Source organism: Rattus rattus, chromosome 17 (assembly GCF_011064425.1).
Source record: "Rattus rattus isolate New Zealand chromosome 17, Rrattus_CSIRO_v1, whole genome shotgun sequence".
Lineage (NCBI taxonomy): Eukaryota > Metazoa > Chordata > Mammalia > Rodentia > Muridae > Rattus > Rattus rattus.
The window spans coordinates 21,714,106-21,740,985 of record NC_046170.1 but is presented as its reverse complement, the minus strand read 5'-3'; the positions used below and the strand labels follow the sequence as shown (position 1 = coordinate 21,740,985).

Genomic DNA, 26,880 nt, shown 5'->3' with positions numbered 1-26,880 from the left:
ATTGAAAATATACATCTTGCTATTACTTGAACAATCTCTGTTGAGAGGGGTCTGGCCTCATAAAAATGCTCTTGAATCCAAGTCTTGACAGGCACACAAGTTAATTACTTCACGATTTCTGGAAATCAAGGTAAACCATACCACAAATTATGGCGCCACAGCTCTCGCAAACCCAAATTGTGTGTTAAGTAATTGTACACACATACTTTGCCTGGGAAGAGGCTTCTCTCTGTGCTGTATCAGCATCGGGAACTAAATCACAGTCAAAAGAGATAGCTGGTTTTTACAGAATGTAGATTTTTTCTAAGTTAGAGACATTGAGACCAGCAGAGAGAGTCAGAGACAGAGACAGAGATAGAGACCAAGACAGAGACGTGGAGAGAGAGCAACAGAGAGCAGGGGCTGGAGAGATGACTAAGGGGTTAAGAGCACTGGCTGCTTGTCCAGAAAAGACTTGGGTTCAATTCCCAGCACCTACATAGCAGCTCTCAACCATCTGTAACTCCAGGCCCAGGGCACCCAACACCCACATAGGCAAAATATCCATTCACATAAATAAAACTAAAGGTTTAAAAACATTTTTTAAAAAGAGAAAGAAATCGCTCCAATAGAGTAGAGACGCTGCTGAGATACGATGCATACGAGATCCTGCTGCATACGATGTGCCACCATTAAATTCACACAATCAAGCACTGGGACAGAAATGTGCTTAAAACAAATCTGCTGTTATGTGATAAGGTCTATAGATCCAAGATCAAACTGTTATTGGTCAAATAGTCAACATCCTATAAAAGAAGGCTTAAAATATTTTAATGTAAGACACCAGATGTGAGAAAGCCTGGAAGAGACTAAGAGGGGGAAAAAAGAAAACAACGATCTGAGCCCAAAACTCAACAAAAAAACAACAAAACAAACAAAAACAACAACAATAAAATTCTTATAAGGCAATTGTCCTAAAACCAATCAGCTCCACTCAAATTATAATTCAAATAAATCACCATTAATTACCTAATATAAGCCAGCAAGTGGCTTTGAGTACAGAGACATTCTCTGGTTATTGAAATTATGTATGTTATACCACACTCAAGAAAGACTAAGTAAAGGGAGCAATGGAAACAAACCTATAAAAGTAAAATCTGTTTAGAGACAGTGCACAGCTAATATCTGCAAAGTTCACCTCTTAACTAGAGGAATACAAGGCAGTGTTGACCTCCAAGCTCAGTATCCTACACTGACATCCGGGTCTCATCTCAAACTAATTTTATGTGCAGTATACAAAATGGACAGTGTGAATGCTCAAGAACGCTGGCCAATTACTAAAGGATAGGACCACATGAATTCTTTTCCATTCATGTGACATAGAGAATAATCAGCCTAAACCTTATTCCCTTCTGTTCTTTAATTGACCTGCTCTAAATTTTTTAATTGAGGGTTATTTCCTAAACCATGAAAAGTGATCAAAACAGTCTGCAGACACCTACCGCCTAGAAGTATGATTTCACTTGACTGTTTTAGGAGACAGCTTTCATTGTACATGAGCTTATTCAGGGACAGACAATGTTTCTCTCTCTTTTTCATGTATATCATTGTTTTGATTGTATATATATCTGTCTGTCTGTCACATGCATGCAATGCCATCAGAGGCCAGAAAAAGGCATCAGGTCCCCTGGGTCTTGAATTACAGGTAGTTGTGAGCTGTCATGTGGGTGCTGGGAATAGAACCTGTGTCGTCTGGAAGAGCAACCAGTGCTCTTAACCCCTGAGCCATCTCACTTGGGCCTGCCCTTCTTAATCCTAACAGGAATGGAGTTATTCCTTCAGTCCTGAGTCTGCCTCCACAAGCAATGGATCTTTGGTTTTCTTACCCCAGCCACTCTGCACAAAATCATGGTCAACTCCAGAAAGACAGTTTTTATTCTGGTTTTGGTATGTAGTATCTTTTGAACTTCATGGGTAATAGGATTTGTCACACACAAAAATACTAGAATAGACATAAAAACCAGACCAAAGTCTGCTAAAAAACACTGCAGGGTCTGACTCTATTTAAACACAAGTTGAAATTCAGTCAACTCCAATGAGGTGAGTTGAGAGATCGCTGCTCATTTTCAGATCAAAGACCCTTTGGATGACAGCTCCCAGAAGGAAACTCACTTCTGGGATAGTGGACACGTGGTTCTGGTCAGTCTTTGAACTGTATTTCCATCTGCGATACGAGACTAAATTGAATTTCAGGTCATTCCTAGGAGATGCCATGTTTACCCTGAGCTGTGAAATTGGAGATGTGTGGGCCTTCCCTGTCAGCATAGCCACATTTCCTCCAGGATTGGGGGAGAGGGTAACTGCACCCCCACACATATTCACTTCAGGGAAAGTTACCACAATGAACATTGTCACCCAAACTACAATCACCCAGGACTAACGGATCAGCCAGTATCTTGCTATATCTACATATTGAAAACAGGATCACAGCTCAATTTTCAGAATCTAGTGCTCACCTCAAAGTGTGTAATTGCTTCACAAATAAAATACCTAACAGCATAATGTTGAGCCCAGTGGAAAAAAATCAGTCCTAAGTCTATTTAGACTCCGGTATCTTTCATGCCCCTAATTCTTGATCCAGAACTTTCTCTTTGAGAATATTTAGTCTTGCATTCTGTTCCAGCCCTGACTGACTCAGAGATGTCAGTACTGACTTGTTGCTGGCTCGCGCAGCCAAACCCTTTGATATCTTTTTTTTTCCTTTAGGTTTGTAATAATATTGTGACTACTGCTGTTCGCCAATATTTTATTTATAAAATCTGTCCTCCCCTAAGGCTGGCACAGAGGATCTGCAAGCTGAAGGCTAGTCCGTAAACTCCACTCACTCTAGGAGACTGAGCTTTCTCCAACATCAATCGCTGAGCTGGGAGTTTGACAGAGCGAATTAGCTGTGCTTCCCAACTGCAGTACACAAAGCAAAGAATCTCTTTGCAAATGGCTTTTCCTGTTGTGGCATTCTTTACATGAAAGGAGGAATCCACTGTGAGATGACATTGTCCTGTCTGAGGTACTGTCAATAGAGCCTGGTACTGAGGGTACAGGAGCAGGAAGTCCTGTCTTGTGCCTATAACCGACCTTGAATTAACATTTTAATAGTAAATCTTGCACAATGTGCCTTAAAATACCATGTAGTTTTCACCCACTCCACGCTGTGGATACTTGACTGTGCTGACATATAAATTATGGAAACCATTAATACAACAAGAGAGGCAGTGGAGGGCAGGCAGAAAAGCCGTCTTTGTGTATCAGAAGACCTCAAGTTTCCAGAGACACAAGATTGTTCATATCAACAACGATGCAGGCAAGCTTCCTCCTGAGGAGTATGAAACATGGCTACCTCCCATCAATAGGCTGACCCACACTCTGCACACTCACCCCTTGGTGAACCTGGAGGAGAGACTCACTACACAGGCCTAGGAGTGGAGCTGAACTAAACGCCTCTCTGGGTGCAATAAACCTGAAGAGGGCCCTGTATCCTGTGCTTCGTTTCCTTTAAAGCATGAAAGGGGGACGGAATGGCCAGAAGAAGCCGGCTGGCTGTGCCCACCGTTTGCTTGTGAGCGCTCCCAACCATCCACCTCTAATTCAACCTGACACTGCTAATTCTGGCATTAGAGTTTGAAATGAAAATCAATATCTGTTTGGAGCTTGAAAACGGCACGGCTGAACCCTGGGTGGCGCCAGGCCTGCCTCCTATTTTCAGTGATCTGTAAAGGAGGTGAAAGGAATTTCCCCTTGCAGAGCGTTTGAAACATTTGAAACATTCTAATAAAACGTCAGTCTCCGTGAAATCGACTGTGCCCCCCCACTCTTCATTCTACAAAGTCCAATTAGGACATGTTTTTTCAAAGTCACTTGTATTGTTTTAACTAAAATATAATTGTATATGTTTCCTCCTCTCCTTTCTCCAGCTCCTCCCATCCCTTCCCCCACCGTGCTCCCTCTCAAATTCTTTCTCTTTATTTCTGTATAAATGCTCAAATATTCAAATGCAACCTGCCCCGCCCATTTAGTTTTGCTGGTCTGGATATGACTTCAGGGCTGACCTCTTGGTATCCGATGACTGTTTAGGGGACTCGCCCCTGGGGAGGACTATTTCTCCCCACTCATCATTCCTTCCCTGCCTCTAGTTCTGTGTCTAGGGGTAGGGCCCAGTGAGCTCCCCCTTCCCATGTTAGCACATCTGTTGGTGCTGTATGTGTTTCAATAGGTCTTCTTTAAGCAGTCCCACTGCTGAGGCACGGGTGAAGCTTCCTGTTATTTCTGGAAAACAAACATCTCATATCTATAATTCTGTGTCTCAGGGCATGCTTTCCACATGATCTTCAGGGATGCTGCCTGGTTCTTCCTGCCAGGAACAGTCTGTGACTAAGGTTGGTGAAGAGCGAAGGGCAGCAGGAGTTGAGGGGTGAGCGGTCTGTGAGGTCAGGCTAGGAGCTAGCTCAGGCTTTAGGCAAACTCGCTGTCCACTGGGATCTACGTATCTTGGTTGGTTTTATGCTTCCATTAACATTTCTCTAAAAAGGGAAATGACGCCGTTAGGAGACCCTGTGCAAATGCAGCCTCGTCTAATAATTCCGATACTTCACTTTACTACAATCGACTTGTTTACATTAAGGGGAGAAAAAGAAGCGGGGAGAGGAAAAGGAAAGAAGGAAACATGGAGGAAGAGAGGGAGGAGGAGGAAGTCACATTGCTATAAAAGATTTGTTTCAATGTTTTGAAGTATGCCTTTCACTTTTGGAGATGTATATTCTGCACACGCGTGCGCACACACACACACGCACACACGCACACACGTGCACACACATGTTGATACCATCCCAGCTCTGACATGTTCAAGGAGTCAGTTGCCCTCAAAGAAAGAGAGGAATGCTAAGAGCCCTCTTCCCCAGAGTTTGCATGTGCCTACCTGTGTGTGTGTGTGTGTGTGTGTGTGTGTGTGTGTGTGTGTGTGTGTGTGTTCCTGAGTTCTGTAACTCCCCCTCCCCTGCTGTTGCTTTTCAAATGCAGGAGGTTGAGCTGCACACCGAGGTGTTGCCCTCGGTCAGCACCTAGAAGTCAGACTTTGCCCAGCTGAGTTCGATGTGTGTCCACTTTCACCCAAAGGCTACCCTGGAACCCTCACCGGCTCCTAAGCTAGAGAAAGGAGAAGAGCATAACTGGCCTTCACTTCTTAGCAGTTTCTATAGGAAATATGAAACACGATGTTGTTTCACTAAGAGAAGAAAAAGTATTCCCTTCAGCTGGATGCTCAGATTCCCCTGAGGAGAGTTTGGGAAAGACACAGACAGAAGTGTGGGGAGAGAGCTCTGTGGAGGGAGAGCTCATTCAGCAAACAAAGTAATGCAAAATGCTAACGGCTGGGTCAGGTGACACCAGCATTTAGCAGCTCTGTGAAACTCTGCATATTGATTGACTTCCTATGACTCTTCACCTAGGAGTACAGCCATGTGAAATTGTCTCTGTCCAAGTTGGCATGGCAGCTGGTGTGGTGGTCTTGGCCAGGCAACCATAGTGTTGAGAGTTAGTGGGTGCCTTTTCCAAGTCATGGCCAAGGAGCATGATTTATTCACAGGCATCCTGGCCCTCTGGCTCTTTGAATCTTCTCACTCCGTGTTCTTCTATTTCCCCTGAGCCTTAGTTGAAGAGCTTGCATCTAGATGTAGGCAGAGCATGTGTCATTCACGGCTGAGAACCCCAGGCTCACTTAACTTCCACGTTCTGACCAATTGTGAATCTCCTAGTCCCCACCTGTTGCAAATAAATAAATAAATAAATAAATAAATAAATAAATAAACAAACAAACAAACTAACTTTAAAATATTTTAAAGTCAGCACAAGTATGTTTAAATAATAGGCCTAATAATATTTTAAATATACTCACTGAAGTCCTATGTAACTGTTAACCTACTATATTTTCAAAGAAAATAGGTAGAAATGAACAAGTCGTGGATGTCGCTATTTTACACAGGCTCCATATGTCAGCTTTACAGAAGTATTCAAAGCACATATTTTATCAAAATGGTTAACTATTACTCAAAATATAATGGTAAACTTCCTAGCATGTCAAGTCCATTCTGAAGTAGATCATTCAGAATATAGGTCCACTGCCACCTGTGCCTTCATTGTCCTGTGGTCCCTACAAGCATTGCACGCTGTGACACGGACAAACTCTAATCTCCCTAGCCTCTTCTGACTAACCTCATCCGCATATCCTTTCTGCTCATCCCTTCTCCCAAATCCTCACCTATGGGGACACTTCCCATGAGTAGTCAGCCACTCGTGGTCAGACAAAATGATACCCTCCCCCTACTCCCAACACTCCTGAGTCATGAGAGCCTGGCTGGCTCCTGAAGTCTTTGTTCCTCTGCAGCTCCCACAGAAGCATCTCTGTCTGTGTTCTTAAGTCCTCTGGGATATAACCTTGACCTTATTCACCACTTCTGACTGGCTAAGACATGATCTGTAGCTCTCTATAAGTCTGTATAATCCTGATGTTTCTGATTGTACCCAGCTACCTCACCGCGTCTCCTTGAAGGTCTTAGCCGTGGTTGACTGCCACTCCATCAGTCAGCCTGATATGTTTGGATACCTTCAAAATCTACATGGTTACTCTTCACTTTTTTGTCTCCTTCACTGGTCTGGTCTCCTATCATATTCATTTAATTATTCCCATAGTTAGTTAACCCTGAGCCTTTCTAGTGCCTACAACTGCACAGTGCCCCAGTCTTTCTCCAGCATCTTCCAAACTGTTCCCCTTGGTTCGCTCCACAGTGTATGGGCTCCTAACCCTTGTCAGCTGACCCTGCCTCCTTTCCAGCTCCCTTCAGTTCTCTGATACCAGGGTTCCTACTTTGTCCAAATTGCCAGTAAATTAATTTTAGGTTCCTGGGAATAAGAAGTAGAATCTTTAGAAACTCACAAGAATGCTGAAAACCGTGTTATACTTAAAATACTAAGTGTTCAAATTCTCCACATATTGAGCCCCAGCAACATGACTGGGTGGTTTCACATTAAAGAAATTACCACGGTACCCTCTTCTTTCTTTAGGTAAAATTCCTATGATTTTCTAGGCATGGACATGCACACCTGTAGGTTGAAAGCATACGCCCACACGTCATTCAGGCACCCCTCCATGCCTACACACTGAGGTTTATAATAAATTTGAAGGCAAGATGTGGGAATGGCCAAAAGTGTACTCTAAACTATAGAACTGGGATGGCGATATATCAGTGTGGGTCCATGAGTCGGAACAATGGACCACTCTGGGGAGCGGTAGTGGCTGTATATGATAGGACACACGTATGTGATAGGGCATAAGGAATTCTTTCTGCTCGATTTTGTTGCGAACCTAAATGGCTCAAAAGAAAATGGTGCATTTAGGAAGAAAGAGCCCAAAACACAGTGAATCTGTGCAGAAACAGGAGCATAGCGTGCTGACATCTGTGCAAATAGAAAGCATGGATATTACTGTTGATATGAATATAGATTCTTTATCCTTTTAAAATGCACGGACTGTTTCTGAAAAGAATGTGCTCAAACAGCAGCAGTGTTTGCCTCTAGGGGAGAAACAATAAGAAGCTGGGGGTGGAAACGTTCACATTCTTCAGTCGCCATCTCTTAGAAGCAGTGTCCCATGCAGGTGCCTCACCTACAGAAGCAATAACTACCCTCGAAAGCAAGGCATATGATGTACGAGGGATAATTACTGATTTCTAGGGACCACTGTTTACTCTTTCATAAAAGGGCTAATAAAATTTTTCCATAATTTCAATACACAGGGACTATTCTATTCATTTTCTTCCCATAGTTCAAAGCCCTTTACTGTTTGTATGACATATAGTTTAGCAAGAGCGGCCTCACAGAGTCCCCAGTGGTCAGGATAAAGCAGTAGGCACTTAACATTATTCCAAATAAATTTGTAAGCTATCGTAGTGAAAAATACCACCCAAGCCTGAGCAAGATAACAAATGCCAAAGAAAAAGGAAAAATCTTATAGTGGTAGTTAAATGTGAAAAATGATAACAGAAATATGCTTAAATATAATAAATACTTTTTAAAGAACAGGCCAACCTGAGTAAGAAATATAACTGATCAGAAACTGTATAAGGAAAAGATTTTTAAGGATAATTTAGATATTAAAATAAAAGGGCTATTCTTATACTGAATTTTGTTTGCTCAAGATCTCTGACAGAAATTCACCTCACACTACCACGTGACCTAGATGATGTGTGAGTCTGTTATATCACACTGTGGTTTACATGGATATACTCTAATTTTCTATACCACTGAGCTAAATATTTTCAGTTGAGTTTATAAGTTCCTTATGACATTCCCCCCTAAGCTAATAAAAGATCCTTTTAACTGATTAATTTAAACAAAATAAAAAAAAGCAAACAAACAAAAAATAAATAAAAGGGCTTTCATTGAAGTTAACCCTCAGTTTACTTTCTTCCCTAATAAGTGTGGCGAAATGCTCCAATTTGGGGACATATGAACCAAAATTTAAACTACATTTAGTACATGGGTTTTTTAATCAGGAATTAAAGTTTGGTGTGTGTGTGTATGTGTGAGCTTATGTGTGTGTGCCTGTGTTTGCATGTGTGTGTGTGTTTGCATGTGTGTGTGTGTTTGCATGTGTGTGTGTGCCTGTGTGTGGTTTTGTGCACCGTATATGTACAGGCACCAGTGGCAGCCAGAGGAGGACATTGAATCCTCTATGTGTGGAATTACGTGTGGTTCTGAGCTGCCGTGTGTTGCTGGGAGCCCGAGTCCCCTGACAGAGAGGCCAGTGCTCCTAACTGCCCAGCCTCCCTCCTGTCCCTGGTGCTCAGGTCTTCATTCCCGGTTTTTCAGAGTACAGAGTGGTAAAATGACACAGGCCATCAGCTCAATGAAAGACGGGAGGGATGGAAATATAAATACAATGGCGTTCTTGGGGTTAAAACATTATCAAATTTTTCTCCAGCTTAATTGATTGGCATGAGATTATCTATAAAGTCATCTCCCCTTAGCTGTCAGCATTGAATGCAGTGTGTTAGAATTGGTAATTCCATCCCATTCATGACACTGTAATTCGTATAATGTCTTTCTACATAAAGTATTTTTGGTTTTTGGAGACAAGGCTTTTCCTTCTGACCATGATGTAACAAAACCTTAGAAGGTCAAAGAAGGTCAGTCACAGGAAGGGTCAGCCATCGTCCAACCGCTGGTGTCCCTTCCTCCTCCTGCATATGACCACACACTGCAACCCTCTAGTTCTTGTGGAGGGTGCCTCAGGACCTCCTAACCCTTTAAAGAAACTGGGTGATGAAAATGGAGGTGCTAGTGAGTCTGGGGCCTTCTTCCGTTATGACAGAAAGCAAAGCCTTGTTGTAAGTTATTCGAAGAAGCTGAACATGAGAACCACCATTTCTTCTCTGAAGCACTTCAGAAATTGGGACTAGACATTTTCTCACCTGTCTGTAAAATGACCAAATGAAGTATTCAACAGAAAAAACAAATTCTCCAACCTGCCTCCTGTCAAGCCTGGTGCCTGTGTTTGTAATCCTGATGTCAAAAGCCGCAGCAGAAGGATCCCAGTGCGAGGTCAGCCTGAGCCATGTACTGAGAGTCTGTAACAAAAGCAAGAAGAGAAACACACACATGACTAGATCTGTTCTTACCCACTTACCAGACTGCATGTAGAATCTGCCTCAAGCAAAATTTTAAGAGCTTTGTTTTTCTCATGCAACTTTGTACTCTCGTCTGAAATCTTAATAGACATATTTATTCTGTCTTTCAACAGACATTTATTTAGTGAGCATTTGATATGTGCTGCTCAATATTTTATACATTTAAAGCAAGTAATAAACTACAAACCGCATTCACTTTTTAATTAAATGTATACTGTGAGTTTGGGGCCAGCCTGGTGCTGGTACCCAGCACGTTCCAGACCAGCCAGAGTGGCATAGGCAGACTTTGTTTCCACAAAAAAAAGAAAAAAGAAAGAAAAAAAATCTAGTATATACAGTATTTAAAACACTGTACAAGGTACTGTAAGTGGAGAGGTCAATATATTAGTTAAATGCAGAAACATCTATAATCTGAAAGGTTTTCTTCAAAACACTGATTATTAGTCAGTGTTCAAGCCAGAAGACATTTTTAAGTGGCCTCTAGTGGAGCCAGAGCGACGGCTTAGTGATTAAGAACTTCTGCTGCTTCCAAGCACATGAGCTCAGTGTACAGCATCCGTATTGAATAACTTACAGACACCATAACTGAAGCTCTGTGGGGGAACCCAATACTGAGGGTCTCTGCACACATCGGAACTCACAAGCACATGCACAGATACTCACTCACACACACATGCGGATGCCCACATCTAAACTCTCGGGTACATGCCAACACATTGATACACACACATATACAGAATTAAAGATTATGTAAAATATTTTATTAAATGACCACTTTTTATCTATCCATAAATAAAGTCATAACAGATATAAAATGGGTGTTGGATGTTCTGATCAATCACTTCTGTGATTCTTTTAAAACTCTTTACCCATCCATGCTATCAAAGCATTTGGATACCAGTGGGAAACCCGGTGTGTTGTTCCTGAGATGAGATGAGCATTTATCTGAACTCAGTGAAAGTCAGTAATTGCTTTAGAAATCCGAGCTGCCTGCTCAATGAAATGACTTTAACAGTTAAAATTCATAGCACATAGATTTCATTTCTTTCCTGAAGTCTATGCCCTGATCTAAGCTGACTTGGGTCTCAGTTTCCCCACACATCAGCCTCTGCATCCATCCAATTTGAGCTGTGCTATGAATGGTCCTCTGTGGAACAGATGCGTTTTCCTCCCTGGGGGTGCTCAATGCCGGCTGTTGATTGGATGAGGAGTGGATGGGAAATACCACATGAGACCAGCTAGTGACCATGACGGTCTATGGGACAACCTAGTCAACACAACCCACATCCCAGCTGGAAAAGTGATTCCTGTCTCTCAGTTGTGCTGTAATGAGAAAGCTCTTGTCTTATTCATCCTAATACAAATGAAATTGTAAGAAAAAATGCTCAGGCCAAAAAAAAAAAAAAAAATTGTTGGCTTTTGCTACTTGGGCCCCAAGTCTGTAATGGCAGTAATGCATTTTGGAAGCTTTTGTATATGACATTTATTTCTCCTTAACTTACTTTCTCTGAAACAAAATAGAGGACCGCGCTCCCTCGTGTTATCCCAGCTTTGAGAATGTGTTTCATCCATATTTAAAGACTAACCCTACACTTGTTGTGTGTAATTGCTGCTTTGTGTAACATAGGAAAACTGTGATACGATGCCCCGTGAATTAAGAAGAATGTCGTAATGAAAAACGAGATGTTTTCAGGGACACCTGTCCACATTAATGCCGTGTGTAGGTGGGCCTTCAAGGGATTGTTCCTTAATGCAACAAAAGTACGCCATTTCTGCCTTCAGAAATCGTTTCCTTCGTCCTTATACTGATCATGTCAAAAAGTCATATGACATAAGGGCTTAGTGTGCACATTAGTGCTTTACATCTGAGAGTCTCCCTAAATCCCTTTTTGATCATTCTTATATTGAACAGATCTAGATTGATTTCTTCAACACTTGTTTATGGTATTTATTTTGATATATCTAGGATTGAAAGTCAAATTAACAAGTGTAATTCATTCTCTGAGCGTTAGAGAAAAGCCCCCACTACCCCTAGACACATTCGTCTAGGGCTTAAAACTAAAACTTAGGTGAAGGTGGTGTGATAAGTGGGTCGATTTATTCGATCACAGAGCATAAAAACATTAGCCTGGGACGGCACTTTCCTGTGCGTGCTTCAACTGGAGTCACACTTGTGTGGCACCAAGTGATTTGCATTTTCAGGGAAATTTCCTGTCTGCAGTGAAACTCCAGTGAAAGCATGAATAAATTGCCGTATTCCCTCCTCTTCTGGCTTCCTGACGCTGAATCCATCAGAAGCTGAGTTAACATAAGATGAAACAAAGGTAAGCTACATGATGCAACCCAGGCTGATGGCTTTAAAGGGTTGATTTGAGTCTGGGCTTTGCTCTTGTTGGTGTTGTAAGTGCTGTAGTAGCCTCTCAAACACAAGAAATTAAACAATTAGGAGACAGTTAGGACCTGAATGAGCTTGCTGGCAGCTCTTCTTGCCACAAAGTCACATAAATCAACCTAGCTAAAGCTTATTCACCTGAGCGGCTCTGTGGCTTCTCAGTCTCCTTTTGGGGGTTCATGGGTGCGACATGAATAGCTGGACATAAGTCTAATGTCCAACAAGTCTTTTTTATCAGCCATGTGAGACTTGAAGTTAGCGCTACCACCGGCCTTCTGTGTCCCTAGCCTGTGAATGAACAACGCGTGTAGGGGCTGCGAGGTTTAAATAAAACGCTAGCTGCATTCCTAGAACATGTTCTTAGCACCCATGCTCTGAAAGCCTCCTGGGATTCCTGCATCTCCTGTCCCGCCTTCCCCCGCCCCCCCCCAGCACACTATCCTCCCCCAAAGTCAGGCAGTTGAGAGCTAGTTTATGATAATTTTCAAACATGAAGTTGCCGACTGACTGTCTTAGGATGCTGTGCTGCTTTGCTGCATTAAAATTGGGCTGTGCGAGTTTTCTGTCTGTCTGTCTGTCTGTCTGTCTGTCTTGATCAGGGTCTAATGTACTCCCAGCTAACCTTGAACTCTTGGTCAACAAGAATGACTTTCGATTCCCGGGCCTTTGGAGTCCACCCTGGAGTGCTAGGACTGCAGGTGTGCCTCTCGGTGCTGATCACCGTGGGGCTTCGTGTGCGCTAGGCAAGCACGCTGTCAGCTGAGCTACAGGCCCTGGCCGGAGATTCTGCCGCTAAAAATCTCTAAATAAAATGAGGCCGCTTGTTTGGAGGCCACACTTTAGATCAGCGGTTCTCAACCTGCTGTGACCCCTGCGAGGGTTGGACAACCATTTCGTAGGGGTCGCCTAAGACCATTGGAAAACACAAATATTTACATTAGGATTCATAACAATAACAAAATTATATTTATGAATAGCAACAAAAATAGTTTTAGGTTTGGGGAATCACCAAACATAAGAACTATGTTAAAGGGTCATAGCATTAGGAAGGTTGAGAAGCACTGCTTTAGATCACAGAGAATATGCATTGCCCAGACGATGGATTTTCTTCATAATCTAATTTACCATAGGCATTGCCTTACATAGACTCATTCATTCTTATGAAAAAATAAGTAATAAAGAGGTGGGACTGGAGAGATGGCTCAGAGGTTAAGAACACTGAGTGCTCTTCCAGAGGTCCTGAGTTCAATTCCTAGCAAACATATAGCTGAAGACAGTTGCAGTATACCCAGATACATAAAATGAACAAATAATTCAAATAAATAAGTAAATAGGAATCTATAAGGTTTTGACTCTTAGTTTTGGTAGAAATTCATTTTGGTTTTCGAACAGAAAGGCATTTCCAAGAACCACTCTCTGCTCCTGAGGTCCAGTTTACTTGACCACGACTACTGGGACCAGAGACTGTATGGACAGTGGCTTTTCGTTGAGGATCCTGCTGCCTATTGGGGTATTCGGTTTTTAAAAGAACTTCATTCTACATCTCTGGATTATTCACTAAAGACAACATCTGCTTGATGGATGTGTTTACTTATAAACTGTGTTAATGGTTTCAGTTACCCACTTATTTCCAAACTCATCAGGCTGTGTAAATTTAGTGTAGTCATAACTCTCATAAGTAGCTGTTGAATAATCTCCTAGATAATACTTTACTCTAAAACAGTCTATTTGTGAAAGCACAGCCGTGGGATTCATGTGTTTTCCAACTTCTGTTTCTCATAATGAAACCAGAAAAGGTGGAACTGTAGCTAGCAAAGCTTGACCTCATATGGGTGGACCACACCTCCCACAGTTTGTCAGGCCAAATTATGGATAAGACTGCAACAGTCTTTGAATTCATTGGCTCATTCTTGAGCTTCCTTCTGGGAAATACAGAAAACACGTGAATTTTCAAATCAGTGTTTGAATTAGAGACAGAGTTTCTCATTTTCAGATCGGAGGAATGTTAATTTGCAAATCTTTTTAACCGAAGTAATTGAAATGTGTAAGCTAAAGTGTAAAGACAAAAGTTATAACAACTACACGTGTGATCTTTCCCGTTGACTCAGATTTGTGCCCTCGTTTGTGTTTCTCCCCAGCCCACCTTGGCACTACTGTTCTTGGGCCTTTGGTGTTTATGTCTGTTACAAATCTCACACTGTATTGTGTGTAGTATATGTGTATACTTATTTTTATATGCACATGTATGTATTTAGGGGTGCATGCTCATGCATGTGCATCTGTGTGCACATGCGTGTGGTGCACGCGCACACGTGTGCATACCCATGCCATGCATACACTGAACCTAGAGCTCACACGTTCACTGTGGCTAGCTGGCCAGAGAGATCCAGGGATCCACCTCTCTGTCTTCCCATCACTGGGATCACTGGGACGCAACACTAAAAACAGCTTTTATACAGGTGCTGGACATCCGCATTCAGTCCCTTACTTTACCAATGAAGCCATTTCCCCAGCCCCTGTTGTTGCTCTTTAATGCATTTTAAAACTTCTTTTATAACTTCTCATATACTCGGCCTTCCTGGCACTCACCAGTCCTCTGTCCAGAGCGAGATTCCCACTGGTCACCATGCTCTGTCTGCCTGGGGACCTTATTGTCTCTGGTGAGGCAGGTCTCCTGGAGATGAATAGCTTTAGCTGTTGTCCATCTGAAAGGTCCTTTTTGAAACTTCTTTCTTGAAAGTTTTTTTCTCTAGAGATAGAATTCTAAGACAGACAAAACTTTCCTTTTTTTTACCTTTTTTTTTCTTTTTGACGATCTTCTTAGAGCTGTGTGTTTATGAAGTTCATCTATCTTGAAATTCTTTCAGTTGTTATTTCTTAAAATATTTTCAAGTATCCTTCCATCTTCTTCCAGAATTCCAACAGTGTGTGTATAGTACTTACCTTGTGTTGCTTCCATTGCCAGTGATCAACTACCATTTAAAAATATTAAAAGAAAAGACTTCGGACATGAAGAATTCTTCTCCTTTACATTCTGTCTTCTGGGTGATGGGGTGAAGTTTGGTGCAGCCCCATACCATCTTGTTTGATTCAGCATATCCATGTGATACGTGAGCGTGCTGCACTCATTTTAGCAGGGTCAGCACTCTCTGGGTGTGGAGTACTGGGTGTTGAAGTCTTGGGACCACTTCACAAACCATTGACACTAATCTCAGTGAAATGGGGATGATTTATTAAACACCACACCCCAAGGCTGGTCGATCAGGGCCATGGGTCAGACTCAGGAGCTGCTGTGACAGTAAACCAGAGTCCTACAGATTTCTTAAGTCTTGAAATCCACAAACATCTGTGCCAAGTTGTTTCACCAATCAGAATTTACAGATAGAGAACTTAGGAACATGTCTTTGTTGTGCATGTATCCTGTTCTCATTGGTTGAGGTATTCAGCTGTGGCAGGGGACTTGACTTGCCTAACCAGAATGTAAGTTACCCACATACATGTCTCTTTCTGTCGAGCAGATGTCAGTTCCCAGGGAGGTCTTGGGAATTTAGATTTTATTCAACCACTATTCAAAATGGAAGTCTTATTCCAAATGGTTTCTTAGATTGGTACAGGTATCTTTCTTATGTTGGGGTCCATCCCAGGGGCAGCTTACAAAAGCAAAAACCCATAAAAGCTCATACACAGGAGCAGGAAGTGCTTCCTGCCAGTTGGCTCAGGTCCAAGCTTACTGTGGCTAACTACACAAAGTGGCTCTAACTGACCTCTGTTGTGGTTAGTTTTCAATAAACCCAAAGCACAGAACATAACAGAATCTGCAATCAACTAGAGCATGAAAAAGTTTGCTAGTAACAGCACAAAATGGCAGGCTAGACAGGCAACAGTTACCTAGGCCTTAACATTTTACCCAGGCTTTAACACGGGATCACAGAATAAATTCATGTGGACAGGCAGAAAAACTCTATTAGGCTGCGTGAGCTTGTCCTACAGCTTACAAAATAAGTTCCTATTTTAACCCTCTTTGAGTCATTCCTGTCATTCTGTCTTCCCATTCATAAATGTTTTCTTTTATGCATTCTGTATTTCTAAGCACTCTAAGTGTTTAAAATACAATTACAGTGATCATCTTAAATGCCTCTCCCCCAGCCCTGACTGAGTCAACGTGGGTAATTTTATCTGTCTGTCTTGTTTTTCCTGGATCCCAGGCATCGTAAACATTAACCCCCTTTTCGGTGCTGTGTAGTTTTTCTATTCCCATAAATATTTCTGAGCTTTGGTCTGATGTGGTAAAGTCACCTGGGAGCATTTTGGTCTTAAAGATCTTTCATAATCTGTTACATAGGGTCTGAGTGAGGCCTAATGTTGGGGTGACTATTATCCATAGCAAAGCAAGTCCCAAGACCTGGGAAACTTTCCTGACATGGCTGTTGATCAGAGAGAGTAGTCCCAGCTCTGCGGACACCGTGAACTTTATTCTGTATCCACACGGTGCTCTCTTTCTCTGGCCTCAGATTAAAGGCTCCAATTTGTACTTGGGTAAATACTTGAGATTTCATTTACCCATACAGATCTCCAGACTTCTCGTCTCTGGTTCTTTCCTCTCTGGTACCCTTTTCTCAGTCTCTTTTGGCTGCCATGTTACAGAGGGCCTTAGTCTCATAGGCATATGATATGATATGATATGATATGATATGATATGATATGATATGATATGAGTTTTTTTTTCTTACAGTTTGAAAGTCAGGAGGTCTGAGATCAGCGTGCTGTCAGTTTCTGCCTGAGCGTCTTTCAAACCTCCATCTTGAATAGGCTTCATCTCAGATATCTAAGGACACATCAACTTTCAGTACACTGTGGCCGTGGTTACAAACTCCAGTTGCTTTGGTATCCCCAGAACCTCAAGACCACATGTCTCTTTAGCTTAGGAGCTGGGCTGGGCTCCTGGATTTTCCTTCACTCACCCTGAAGTCTGAGAATTCAGAGAGAGCCTGAGCCACTGAGGGTCCCACGGCCTGCGTTCTGCCGATCAGTGATCATCGGTTTGTTCTTGATAATCATTGTCTTCAAACATGGTTGAGCTTACATTTGCCTTGATGTGTTTTCAGGAGGGACTCAGGAGAGAGGGCGATTGACCGCTGTTAGCCCAGGCTCCACTCGTGCTCATTTCTAACTCCTCCTTCTGCATTCTCTCAGGTGATCCTTTTTCTAAATCTCTGTCTCTCAACCTCTCCTTTTACCGGTCAGCCCTAGGGGTGATAATAAGGTTGTATCTTTCTCTGCATTATACATAGGGCCCTTGATATCCTTTGGTAGATCCTGGATCTTGCCTTTATCTCTCAATAACACTTTATTAAACAGTTGTCAGAATTCCAACTGGACATGCCATCTCTTCCTTTCTGACTGACTGCCATTTCTCTACTGTGAAAGTCAAGTTAGAGGCAAAAAACAAAACAAAACAAAAACAAGGGGCCAAGCCTGTATCGCTGAGCAGCCATTTCACACACCGTCAGTGACAAGGGACACCATGCCAGAGAGCGCCTGCAGAGTGTGCCAAGCCAGCACCAGTTCCGAGATCACAGTTCAAGGCCTAGTTGTTCATGTGATGCTTTCCTAGCTATCTCTCTTCCTAGGAATCAGCTTTTATATGATCCAAATGAAAAATTATACTTATTTATTTTAAATACTAAAACTGTACTTCTCAATATTTTTCTAAAGATATATTTATGTTTTGTTACTTACTAGTGGATAATTCATAATAAAATACACTAAAAGTTGAGCTTACCAAAATGTGCCTTATACTGATGATGGGATTCTAATTTAATAAAATATATATTTATTTCATTAAAATCATTTAACTGTGGTAATTAAATAACTGAAGATATACATCCATTAAAGAAGGAATAAACAGATAGAAGTCTATATATTTTTTCAAGTTCTTTTCTGGTTACCAAATATGAGAGGCAAATTTTCAATTCCTACATATATTTCTCAAAATACAAGGCAAGTCAGATCTCCAGGGAAACTATCTTGCGAAATCATGTTGACCTCATGGCATTGTGGATTCACTGTTGCCACTGACGAACTAGCTTCCTTTTACTGTGTTAATTTTGTGTGAGGTAAGTGCATGCTGGGAAAGAAAAGGACTCCTTTTAAAATGTGCTGAAAGACAAAAAAAAAAATCTTCAGCAATGAGACGGGCATTTTTATACACAGTCCTTAATCTGCCCCATAACACATAATCTAAGTCTCCTTTAACAAAACCTTTTGGTGAAGCATTTGGATAAGGTCAACAGAAAGCATGGTCTTTTAACATTAGGTGATCAACTTTTTGACAATGGCAGGGCCAGCCCAGCTAATGGAATAATAGCCTGCAGGGTCCAGCTAAATATGATCGACGAATGTAATCAACCCCAGCAATGACTATTCAAAAGTAATCCCTTTAGCTCTGAACTGCAGCATATATTTCAACCCGGCAAAACCCGCACAAAGAAATTCTCTGCAGACCACACTGATACAATGCAGCCTTCACATCCTGCTGTCTGGGTTTGCTGCCTACAGTGAGTTTTAAATTTAAGGTAATGACTACTGTATATTCATGTGAGCATACAACAATACGTTTGATTTGTTGTGGAAAGGTTGAATCTATTATCAGGGGTCTAGTCTATAAACCCTGACACAACCTTTACGTGTGAGTTATGATTTACCCTTTTCTAGAATATGGCCACTAAAAATGTTTTGCATGACAAAATTTTAAAAATTAATCTACCTATCTAGTCACCAAACTGCCAGGGAGTGTCCGTTCCATTTCAGTCCAAACCTATCCACAGAGCAGGTCTTCAAGGTCTCATATATACCCAACCCTGCATAGCATGCGGGTTATACACCACTGCCTTCAAACAAAGGGACAAAACAGCAAGATGCCTGCAATTCAACACTGTTTGGCTTGTTCTGTCACAGAATACAGCAGAAGATGTTATAATGACTTATACATGTTCCCCATTGCCTGCTTGAGAGAATCCACCACACTGTTAGCAAAAGAGAATTGCTCGTTTCCCCAGAAATGGAACAAGACAGGGACAAATATCACCACTGCACTTTCTATTGCTTTCCGGGAGCCTCTTGTCAATGATTGGTTCAATCTTCTATCTCCGAAGCCCTACAGGTCAAACATTTTGAGTCACTCCCTGAGTCAGACTCACAGCCCAAAACCTGGCCTAGGCCTGAAGCAGAGTGTTTCAGCATCGATGGAATCCTCAGTCCTATGGTGCTCACCTTGGTCCATGTGAAAAGATGATCAGAAAACCTGAGGGATAAGTGTGTTCCATATGTGAATTAGCCATTGCCAAGACTTCCTAACACAGACAGCATGGAACGCCTTTGTGCTCCACTAGTAGCAATAGCCGAGTGGAGGAGAATATCAGTAGCAACGTGTGTAACTATTCTTCTCAGAGAACCTTCATGGACAGTATCCCAGAGTGAACATCATCTTCCTTCAGCATCTGGGAAGTGGATACCACATGACTGAAAACAAACTGGACCACTCCAAGGAAGGCTTCTGCAGCCCCCAGCACCATTGCATTCACCACACTAAAGGAATGCTGAATCCAAGACCTAGGCTGGAGATGTAACTCAGTTGCTGGAGTGCTTCCCTAGAGTGCACAAAGTCCTGGGTTCAATCCAGCCCCGTATGAACCCATCCATTGTGGGGGTTCATACCTATAATCCCAGCAGCACTTGGGAAGTCAAAGCAGGAGGATCAGAAGTTGAAGAGTTGGCCACATAGCAGGGTTGAGCATCATCCTGGATTAGGACTGAAATGAGAGCTTTGGGAGTGATGGAGCCCTGAGACCCCAATCCTGTGGAGCTTGCCTTGCTTGAAACCCTATCTTAGAAAATTAAACTTAGCTTGAGATAGGCCTAAGGATGCTTGGGTGTTTCCATATGTCGTGGAGCAAGGAAAGCATTCAACTGTAAAGCCAAAGGAGGCTCTTATCTAAAATAAAGCATCGAGGAGCAGTGGTCACACCTTTAATCCCAGCCTTATGAGACCAAGGCAGGTAGATCTCTGAGTTTAAGCCCAGCCTAGTCTTCATAGGAAAGTTCAAGACCAGCCAGGGGTACACAGTGAAACACAGCCTCAAAGAGAAGAGCAGGGCATATTAGTTATGAGAAAGGCTGTGCTCCTACTAGAGGGAGCCTAAAAGTACAGTAGCTTAAGATTATGGGCATTCCTTGTCCCCCAGTCCTGCAGTGAGCATTCTACATGAGCATTGTTAACACAGGACAAAAACACATGGGCACACGGAGATGTTGGTTTTTAACCTTATGTTCCCACGAGCATAAGGGTTGGGACAGGGTTTCTCAGCCTTATATTATTGTGAGGAGGCTAGGTTGATTCCATGACAGGCTTCAAATTGGAGACTAGACCTAAATCTCTGTTTTCAAAAACTGGGCAATTCCAGGCAAGTTCAGGCCTCAGAGGCTGCCCGCCACCTGGCCTGAGACAAGGACAATGGGTCAGCAGCAGTCTCCAGACTTCCTCAGCTACTTCCTTAGCCAACAGTTTTCAGACCCCCTCAGCAAGTTTCCAGGCCCCACACCCTGGTGACAGAATGTCAGAGATAGACCCAACAGATAAAGGTCACCTATTTTGAAATTCCCTAATGAGCTTTAAATCAGGCCTGCAAGCTCACTTGGATGTCTGTCTGTCTTGATAATAGGAGACCCCAGCGTGCTGGATTTGTGCAGAATAAAACACTCTTTGCGTTTACATACTATTTGAGTCTGGGTATCATTCTTCAGAAAGGGTTATCTATGGGGAAGAGGTAGGTCTTGCCTGCCCCGTGCGTCACTGGATCCTGAGGAAAGCACATCAGTTCCTCTACTTGCTAAACTCCAGTAGCACTTCCTTCTGTCAGTTATAACAAGAGAAGCGTCTCCACACATTTCCAAATGTCCTGTGTGATGACAAAGTCACCCTCTTCCAGGGAAGAATTATTGCATCAAAGTCTTGCTAATCTTTGCATGACTGGATCTGAGCGATAGAGTAACTATTTCAGGTTCCAGGCTAAGGAAAAGGTGGCACACCTTGAATCCCAGCACTTGGGAGGCGGAGGCGGAGGCAGAGGCAGGTGGATCTCTGTGAGCTCAGGGGCCAGTTCGAGGACAGCCAAGGCTCTATCACTTAAAAATAAATAAAAAGACCAAGAAAGAGTAGAGATGCAAGGAGAAGTAAATCTGCAGGGTCTAACACCAGACCTGGGGGTCTAACACCAGACCTGGGGTCTAACACCAGACCTGGGGGTCTAACACCAGACCTGGGGGTCTAACACCAGACCTGGGGGTCTAACACCAGACCTGGGGGTCTAACACCAGACCCAGGTGCAGTCCACACAACCCTGTCTGTGTGTGTTCCTGGAAACCTAGAGATCTGAACTCTGTTTCATATTTATCCACAGATAGAAAAGACCTATTAGAAAACAGAGCTCTGTGATCTGAGAGTGATGTGGCCCTGGTAGGCTCTGGCTTGCACACTTGCGCCTGTCGGTGGGTTGTGCCGTTGAGGAAGGTTATTAAACCTTTAGGAGGAAGAACCTTGCTGAGTGAAGTGAGTCACTAAGGGCGGGCCTTAAGGTGTTATAGTCCAGCCCCACTTCCTCTACTCTGCTTCCTGACTACAAATCACTTCCCCTCTGTGCCTTCACCCACCATGGCAAGCTGTATTCTTTCATAGGAGTGTCGGGTATCGGATCTTATACAAAAAATAACTTGCTAAGTAAGAAGCAGAAGGGATTATGGGAGCCATGTTTTGTGTGGACAAGGAATGAAGGAATGTAGGGTAGGTGTCAAGTAATACAACCTCAGAAGGAGTGCAAGCAGTTCCTCTGTAGTAGCAGGAAGAAAACAGAAGGCACTGAGCACATGCAGGTCTGAGGCTCACTCTGGCAACAAAACCTGTAGAATGTCCTTCCTAGTGTGACTCATTTCTAATATGGAATTGGAAAATAAGTTACTGAACGAGAATGAATATTCAGCTCGAGGGCTGAGAAAATTCGAGAGTTAAAGAGCCGTCTAACAGAGACAGAGTATCCGAATCAGGAGTGTTTAATAGGAAGGTCTGACAGCAGTAGTGGGCCTTCTGTTTGTGCCCACAAACTCAGCCTGAGCTTTCTCTTCCTGGATGTACGTTTGCTCCAGCTGTGTGGAACTAGCGAGTCATGGAGTGGGACGGACAGAAAGTTGATTTGACTAGAGGTGACAATGTGTCAGGTATGACATGATACAGCAGGAAGGGGGTACAGAATTTAAGAGTGGCCTCAGAGGAAGAGAGAAACTGTAGGAAGAGAGGAGAGAAGGTGGTAAATGCTAAGCAGCAATGACAAGGTGATGGGGCCACAGAGCCTTGTGGAGCAGGATTGCTGAAGTTAGAGAAAGAAAATCCAGAAAAATAAAGATGGCAGCTAAGTCACTGATGCCAGAAATTGAGACTGGAGCGAGCCGGTAATGGTCAGTTCTACAGATGGCCGGGGGAAGCGATGGCTGCGGCGAGTAAAGGATAGAACCAAGGAATCAGAAATGGAGGTGTTCCTGCCCAAAGTGCAGTAATCAACAAGTACGGTGAGGACAAACCATCCCACTCATGAGGACAAACCATCCCACTCATCAACGGAGAAAGCCAAGCACGAGTGGTTGGCTGTGCAGGCTGTCAACAAGGGGTTAAGAAGATAAGAGAGGATAAGTGTGCTAAAGGAAAGGTGGCCCGTGGAGGCCACATTCATCTCCAAAGCCATCAGCAAGAATGGGGACGAAAAGGGTCTCTGGACTCTCAAAAACCCAAAGGGAATTTCAGGAAGCAGGGGGAAGACAGAAAGTGGGGTACTATTAATATGCCAAGCTTCACATTCCCCATATTCGAAAATAGAATATAAGAAATTGGGAGCCTCCTGAAAACCGTCACAGACAAGGATAGAGCATCTTTCTAGGTTTGTCCCAATGGATTCAAGTCAAAAGAGAAGGAAAAGATATGGAAGTAAGGTAGGCAATCGACAGAGCTAGGCAGACTGGTACACAGGCAGACTTGCCATATTTGACTTTATTGTTTGAGTAACTTACATTGCTCCCCAAATTAACAGTGTTTGAGTATCATTTTAACAAGTCATCTTAGCAACAACAGTGGCCCATCCAGTGTTATTGTATCACAGAATGACAAACCGGGCAATTTGAAAGGTCAACCAAGGGTTGGTTCTCACACTCTGCAACTGTGTAGTCAGCAAGGCGGCTGGGCCTATCTGGGACTCTCTGCTGGACCCAGCGTGCCCTGCAAAGCAGCCTCGGGATGGAAGGCTGACCTTGCCTTCTCTGAAAGAAGCATTCTAAGACAGGCAGGTTGAAGCTGAAGGCCTCTCCTGAACTAGTCTTAGAAGCTGTGCACACAGCCACTTCTAATGAAACTCTTGGTTTTTTTAAAGCCTGAAGAGGGCTGGAGAGATGGCTCAGCGATTAAGAGCACTGACTGCTCTTCCAGAGGTCCTTAGTTCAATTCCCAGCAACCACATGGTGGCTCACAACCAACTGTAATGGGATCTGATGCCCTCTTCTGGTGTGTCTGAAGACAGCTGCAGTGTACTCACATACATAAAATTATGCATATATATGTATAATTTTATATAATATATATACATTTGAAGGATAGTTTGATTTCAAGAGAGGATGAATGAGACTGTGTTTCTTGGTGAAGGGTTTCTAAGGTCATGCTGTAGGATTGTTGAATTGGGGGATGGGGTACAGCTGTGGCCATCTTTGGACCATCTAACCCACTCCAGTGATGCGTGCACCCTTATTATTTAAGTGCTAAGGATTGTGTTCACTGAAAAGGCATTTCCAATGATGGACCTCCCTGCCTGCATCGTAAGTTCAGAAGCCATCGTGTCACAAGGTCAGACTAAGTTCATTTCCATTGTCTGTAAACTTGTTCTGCCAGACCTGGACCCATCTTCTGGAATGTGCACGTTCCACACTCTGTAACCTGCACTCTACCTTCAGGGTTCTGCCACATAATTTTGAGATGTTCTGACAAGGTCCTACATAACAAAAACTTTCAGAAATCCCTGGGTTTGCATTTTGTGGCTATTAAAAATACCATTTCTCCTGCGTTCAGGGCTCTTCTCTCAAAGCCAACTCTAGGAATATAGCCCTGTCTGAGAGAAAATGAAGCCTAATTTGACCAAAATACTTGTCCGTGGTATTTACTCTCCTTCAGAGGGATTAACACCAGCTCACAATAAATAGAAACCATCCAGGAAAGAGCTTGAATTTGTTTTCCTTTTCCTTTAGGGGAGGCTAGAAAAGCCATGGAAGACAACATATATCAATTCCCAGACGCTCAGGAGGAAACAACAAGGTACTTTCTATGAAGTTTTAACTTTTGTGGGATACTGAACATTATCTTTTTTATTGATTGATTCATTGGTTGGTTGGTTGATTTTGTTTCTGCATGTGAGTGTTTTGTCTGGATGTATGTTTGTTCACCATGAGTATGCCTGATGCCCTAGCAGGCCAGAGAAAGGCATCTTATGCCCTAGAACTGGAGTAGCATGCCATTGGGAGCCAGCATGTGGGTGCTCGGAACCAAGCCTAGGTCCTCTATAAGAGCAGCCAATGTTCTCAACTGCTGAGCCACCTGTCCCCGCCAAACACAGTCTGTTCCTAGGAACAATAGCACAAGACCTAGTGCTTGCTAAACTAAGGCGGAAACACCGCTCCTGAGCCACCACAGACTTGCTCTGAAGCTTGTACTTTGAGGGATTTTCATCTTTAAGGAATGTTTGTGTACACGGGATGCCAACATCTCTCTCACAGCGACTTGTTTTATACTTTCTATCATAATGCAAAAGTCAATGTCATCAATTTATTTTATTTCAGATCTCCAGAAAATCAATAATGTGAAACTCCAGTGACTCAACATCAGAGCAAGAAGAAACTTAGCTATAGCCTTAGACCTCGTTAGATAGGAGCACGAAACAAGTGATAGGGAGTTATAAAAAAGATTAGGGTTGCTTTTATTGAATTTTATTCTGCCGTGACTATGGCAAGTTTATGAAGATCAAGTACAGCTTAAATGATTAGAACGATCAACAGTTACTCATAAAATAAACTCTAGAATGTCTCCTCATACACTTCACTCAAGAACTCCAGGAGTTTTAATCTAAGTTGTTTTTGATTGCAAGATATTTACGAGTTAAAGAAATCTTTCACGCTGAATACATACACGATAATCTGCTAAAATCCCAAGGAAACCTCAGCATACACCAAGGGCCACGAGCAGTCTGGGCTTGGATTGCTAAGTGCTGCTCCATTTGCTTTATGTGAGGAAACTTAAATTCATGACGTGCTTGGCTGACAGAACACAGCCTGATATACCCATGTGCACTGAGACAGTGGAAAATCCATCGGTCTCAGGGACCTTTGCTGGTGTGCTCTCGCAACTGAAAGACTGAAGCTGAGAGGGTTGCCTCTGGAGCTTATGGAGGCCCTCAGGTGAATCCATAAAGGTAGTGCATTACCAAGAATAAAGACCTTATTCCCTTTCAAGGAGGTCAGGGCATTTTCCTTCCGTTTTGCAGTTGCAGAGAGAGGCTAATCCTGGAACAATGCAGCGAGAGCGTTCAGGTGTCAAAGGTGCTGTGATCAGCCCAGGAGGGGGTCGATTCAGCAGCACTGTGATACAGATGAGTCTGTGCCCACACTAAAACACTTAGTTATGGTGTATTAGGGGAGTGGGTTCTCCTGGGATGTGAGCCAATTTCCACAACATCCCAGTCTCTTGTGTCTTCTGGTTCTCACCCTAAAAACAGAATCTAATGTAATTCCCTCTCTGAGTCTGCCCCAGATGTCTGCCTTCAGCGGATGGGAACTACAGGATACTAAGATGAGACCTGGAGAAGGGCAGAGGTGTTGAGAACTTAGCCATCACAGACATTAGAGCTTCCCTGAGAAATCGGGTCGGCATTTTCCAAAAATGTCCTATTTGTTCCTATTAAAATGGATGCTGTCCAGAAATTGACAAACTGGTGAGCCAGGGGAAGAAAACTCAATTTATATTAAAATGTTTAACGTGTAATAAAGCAGGCACTTTGAAATGATGGTAAGCTGAAAGTGACTGGTGGTCTGTGCCTTTAATCCCAGCGTTCAGGAAGGGGAAGCAGGAGAATCTCTGTGAGTTCCAGATCTAAGAAGACATACATCACAAAGAGTTCCAGGGAGGGCTACATAGTAAAAGCCTGTCTGAAAAAATAAAATAAAAGATGGCCGACTTGTTAGTGGATGCTCTGAAACTGCATAAGTGGATCTTCTTATCTGCATAAGAACTCTAGACAGGGCTGGAGAGATGGCTCAGCAGTTAAGAGCATTGGCTGCTCCTCCAGAGGGGCCGAATTCAATTCCCAGCAACCACATGGTGGCTCACAACCATCTCTAATGGGATCTGATGCCCTCTTCTGGTGTGTCTGAAGTCAGCTATAGTGTACTCACATAAATAAAGTAAATAAAGCTTAAAAAGAAAATATTCAAGAAAGAGAAAAAGAACTATAGACTAACAACTGAACAGAGAGATCACCCTTCTAGTCACAGATTGAGAAACACCTTTCTGTTTTAATTTTCATATTTATTCTCTCATACATTACATTCCCCTCCCTCTTCTCCTCCGGTCCTCCCCCACGCCCGGCCACTCCTCTTCAGTCGTTCTCCTTTTCCCTCCATAAAAGAACAGGTCTC

General features: G+C 42.9%; 1 protein-coding gene across 1 annotated transcript in view; it reads left to right on the top strand.

The window, feature by feature from the left end:
- The window catches only part of Ttc29 (tetratricopeptide repeat domain 29), a 199,983-nt gene extending 174,697 nt beyond the window's left edge, over window positions 1-25,286 (top strand). Inside the window, exons 12-13 of the mRNA XM_032887870.1 lie at window positions 24,442-24,508; window positions 25,030-25,286. Coding sequence (XP_032743761.1) covers window positions 24,442-24,508; window positions 25,030-25,048 — 86 coding nt within the window. The 3' untranslated portion in view covers window positions 25,049-25,286. The remainder of the gene's footprint in view (window positions 1-24,441; window positions 24,509-25,029) is intronic.
- The last annotated feature ends 1,594 nt before the right edge of the window (window positions 25,287-26,880 follow it).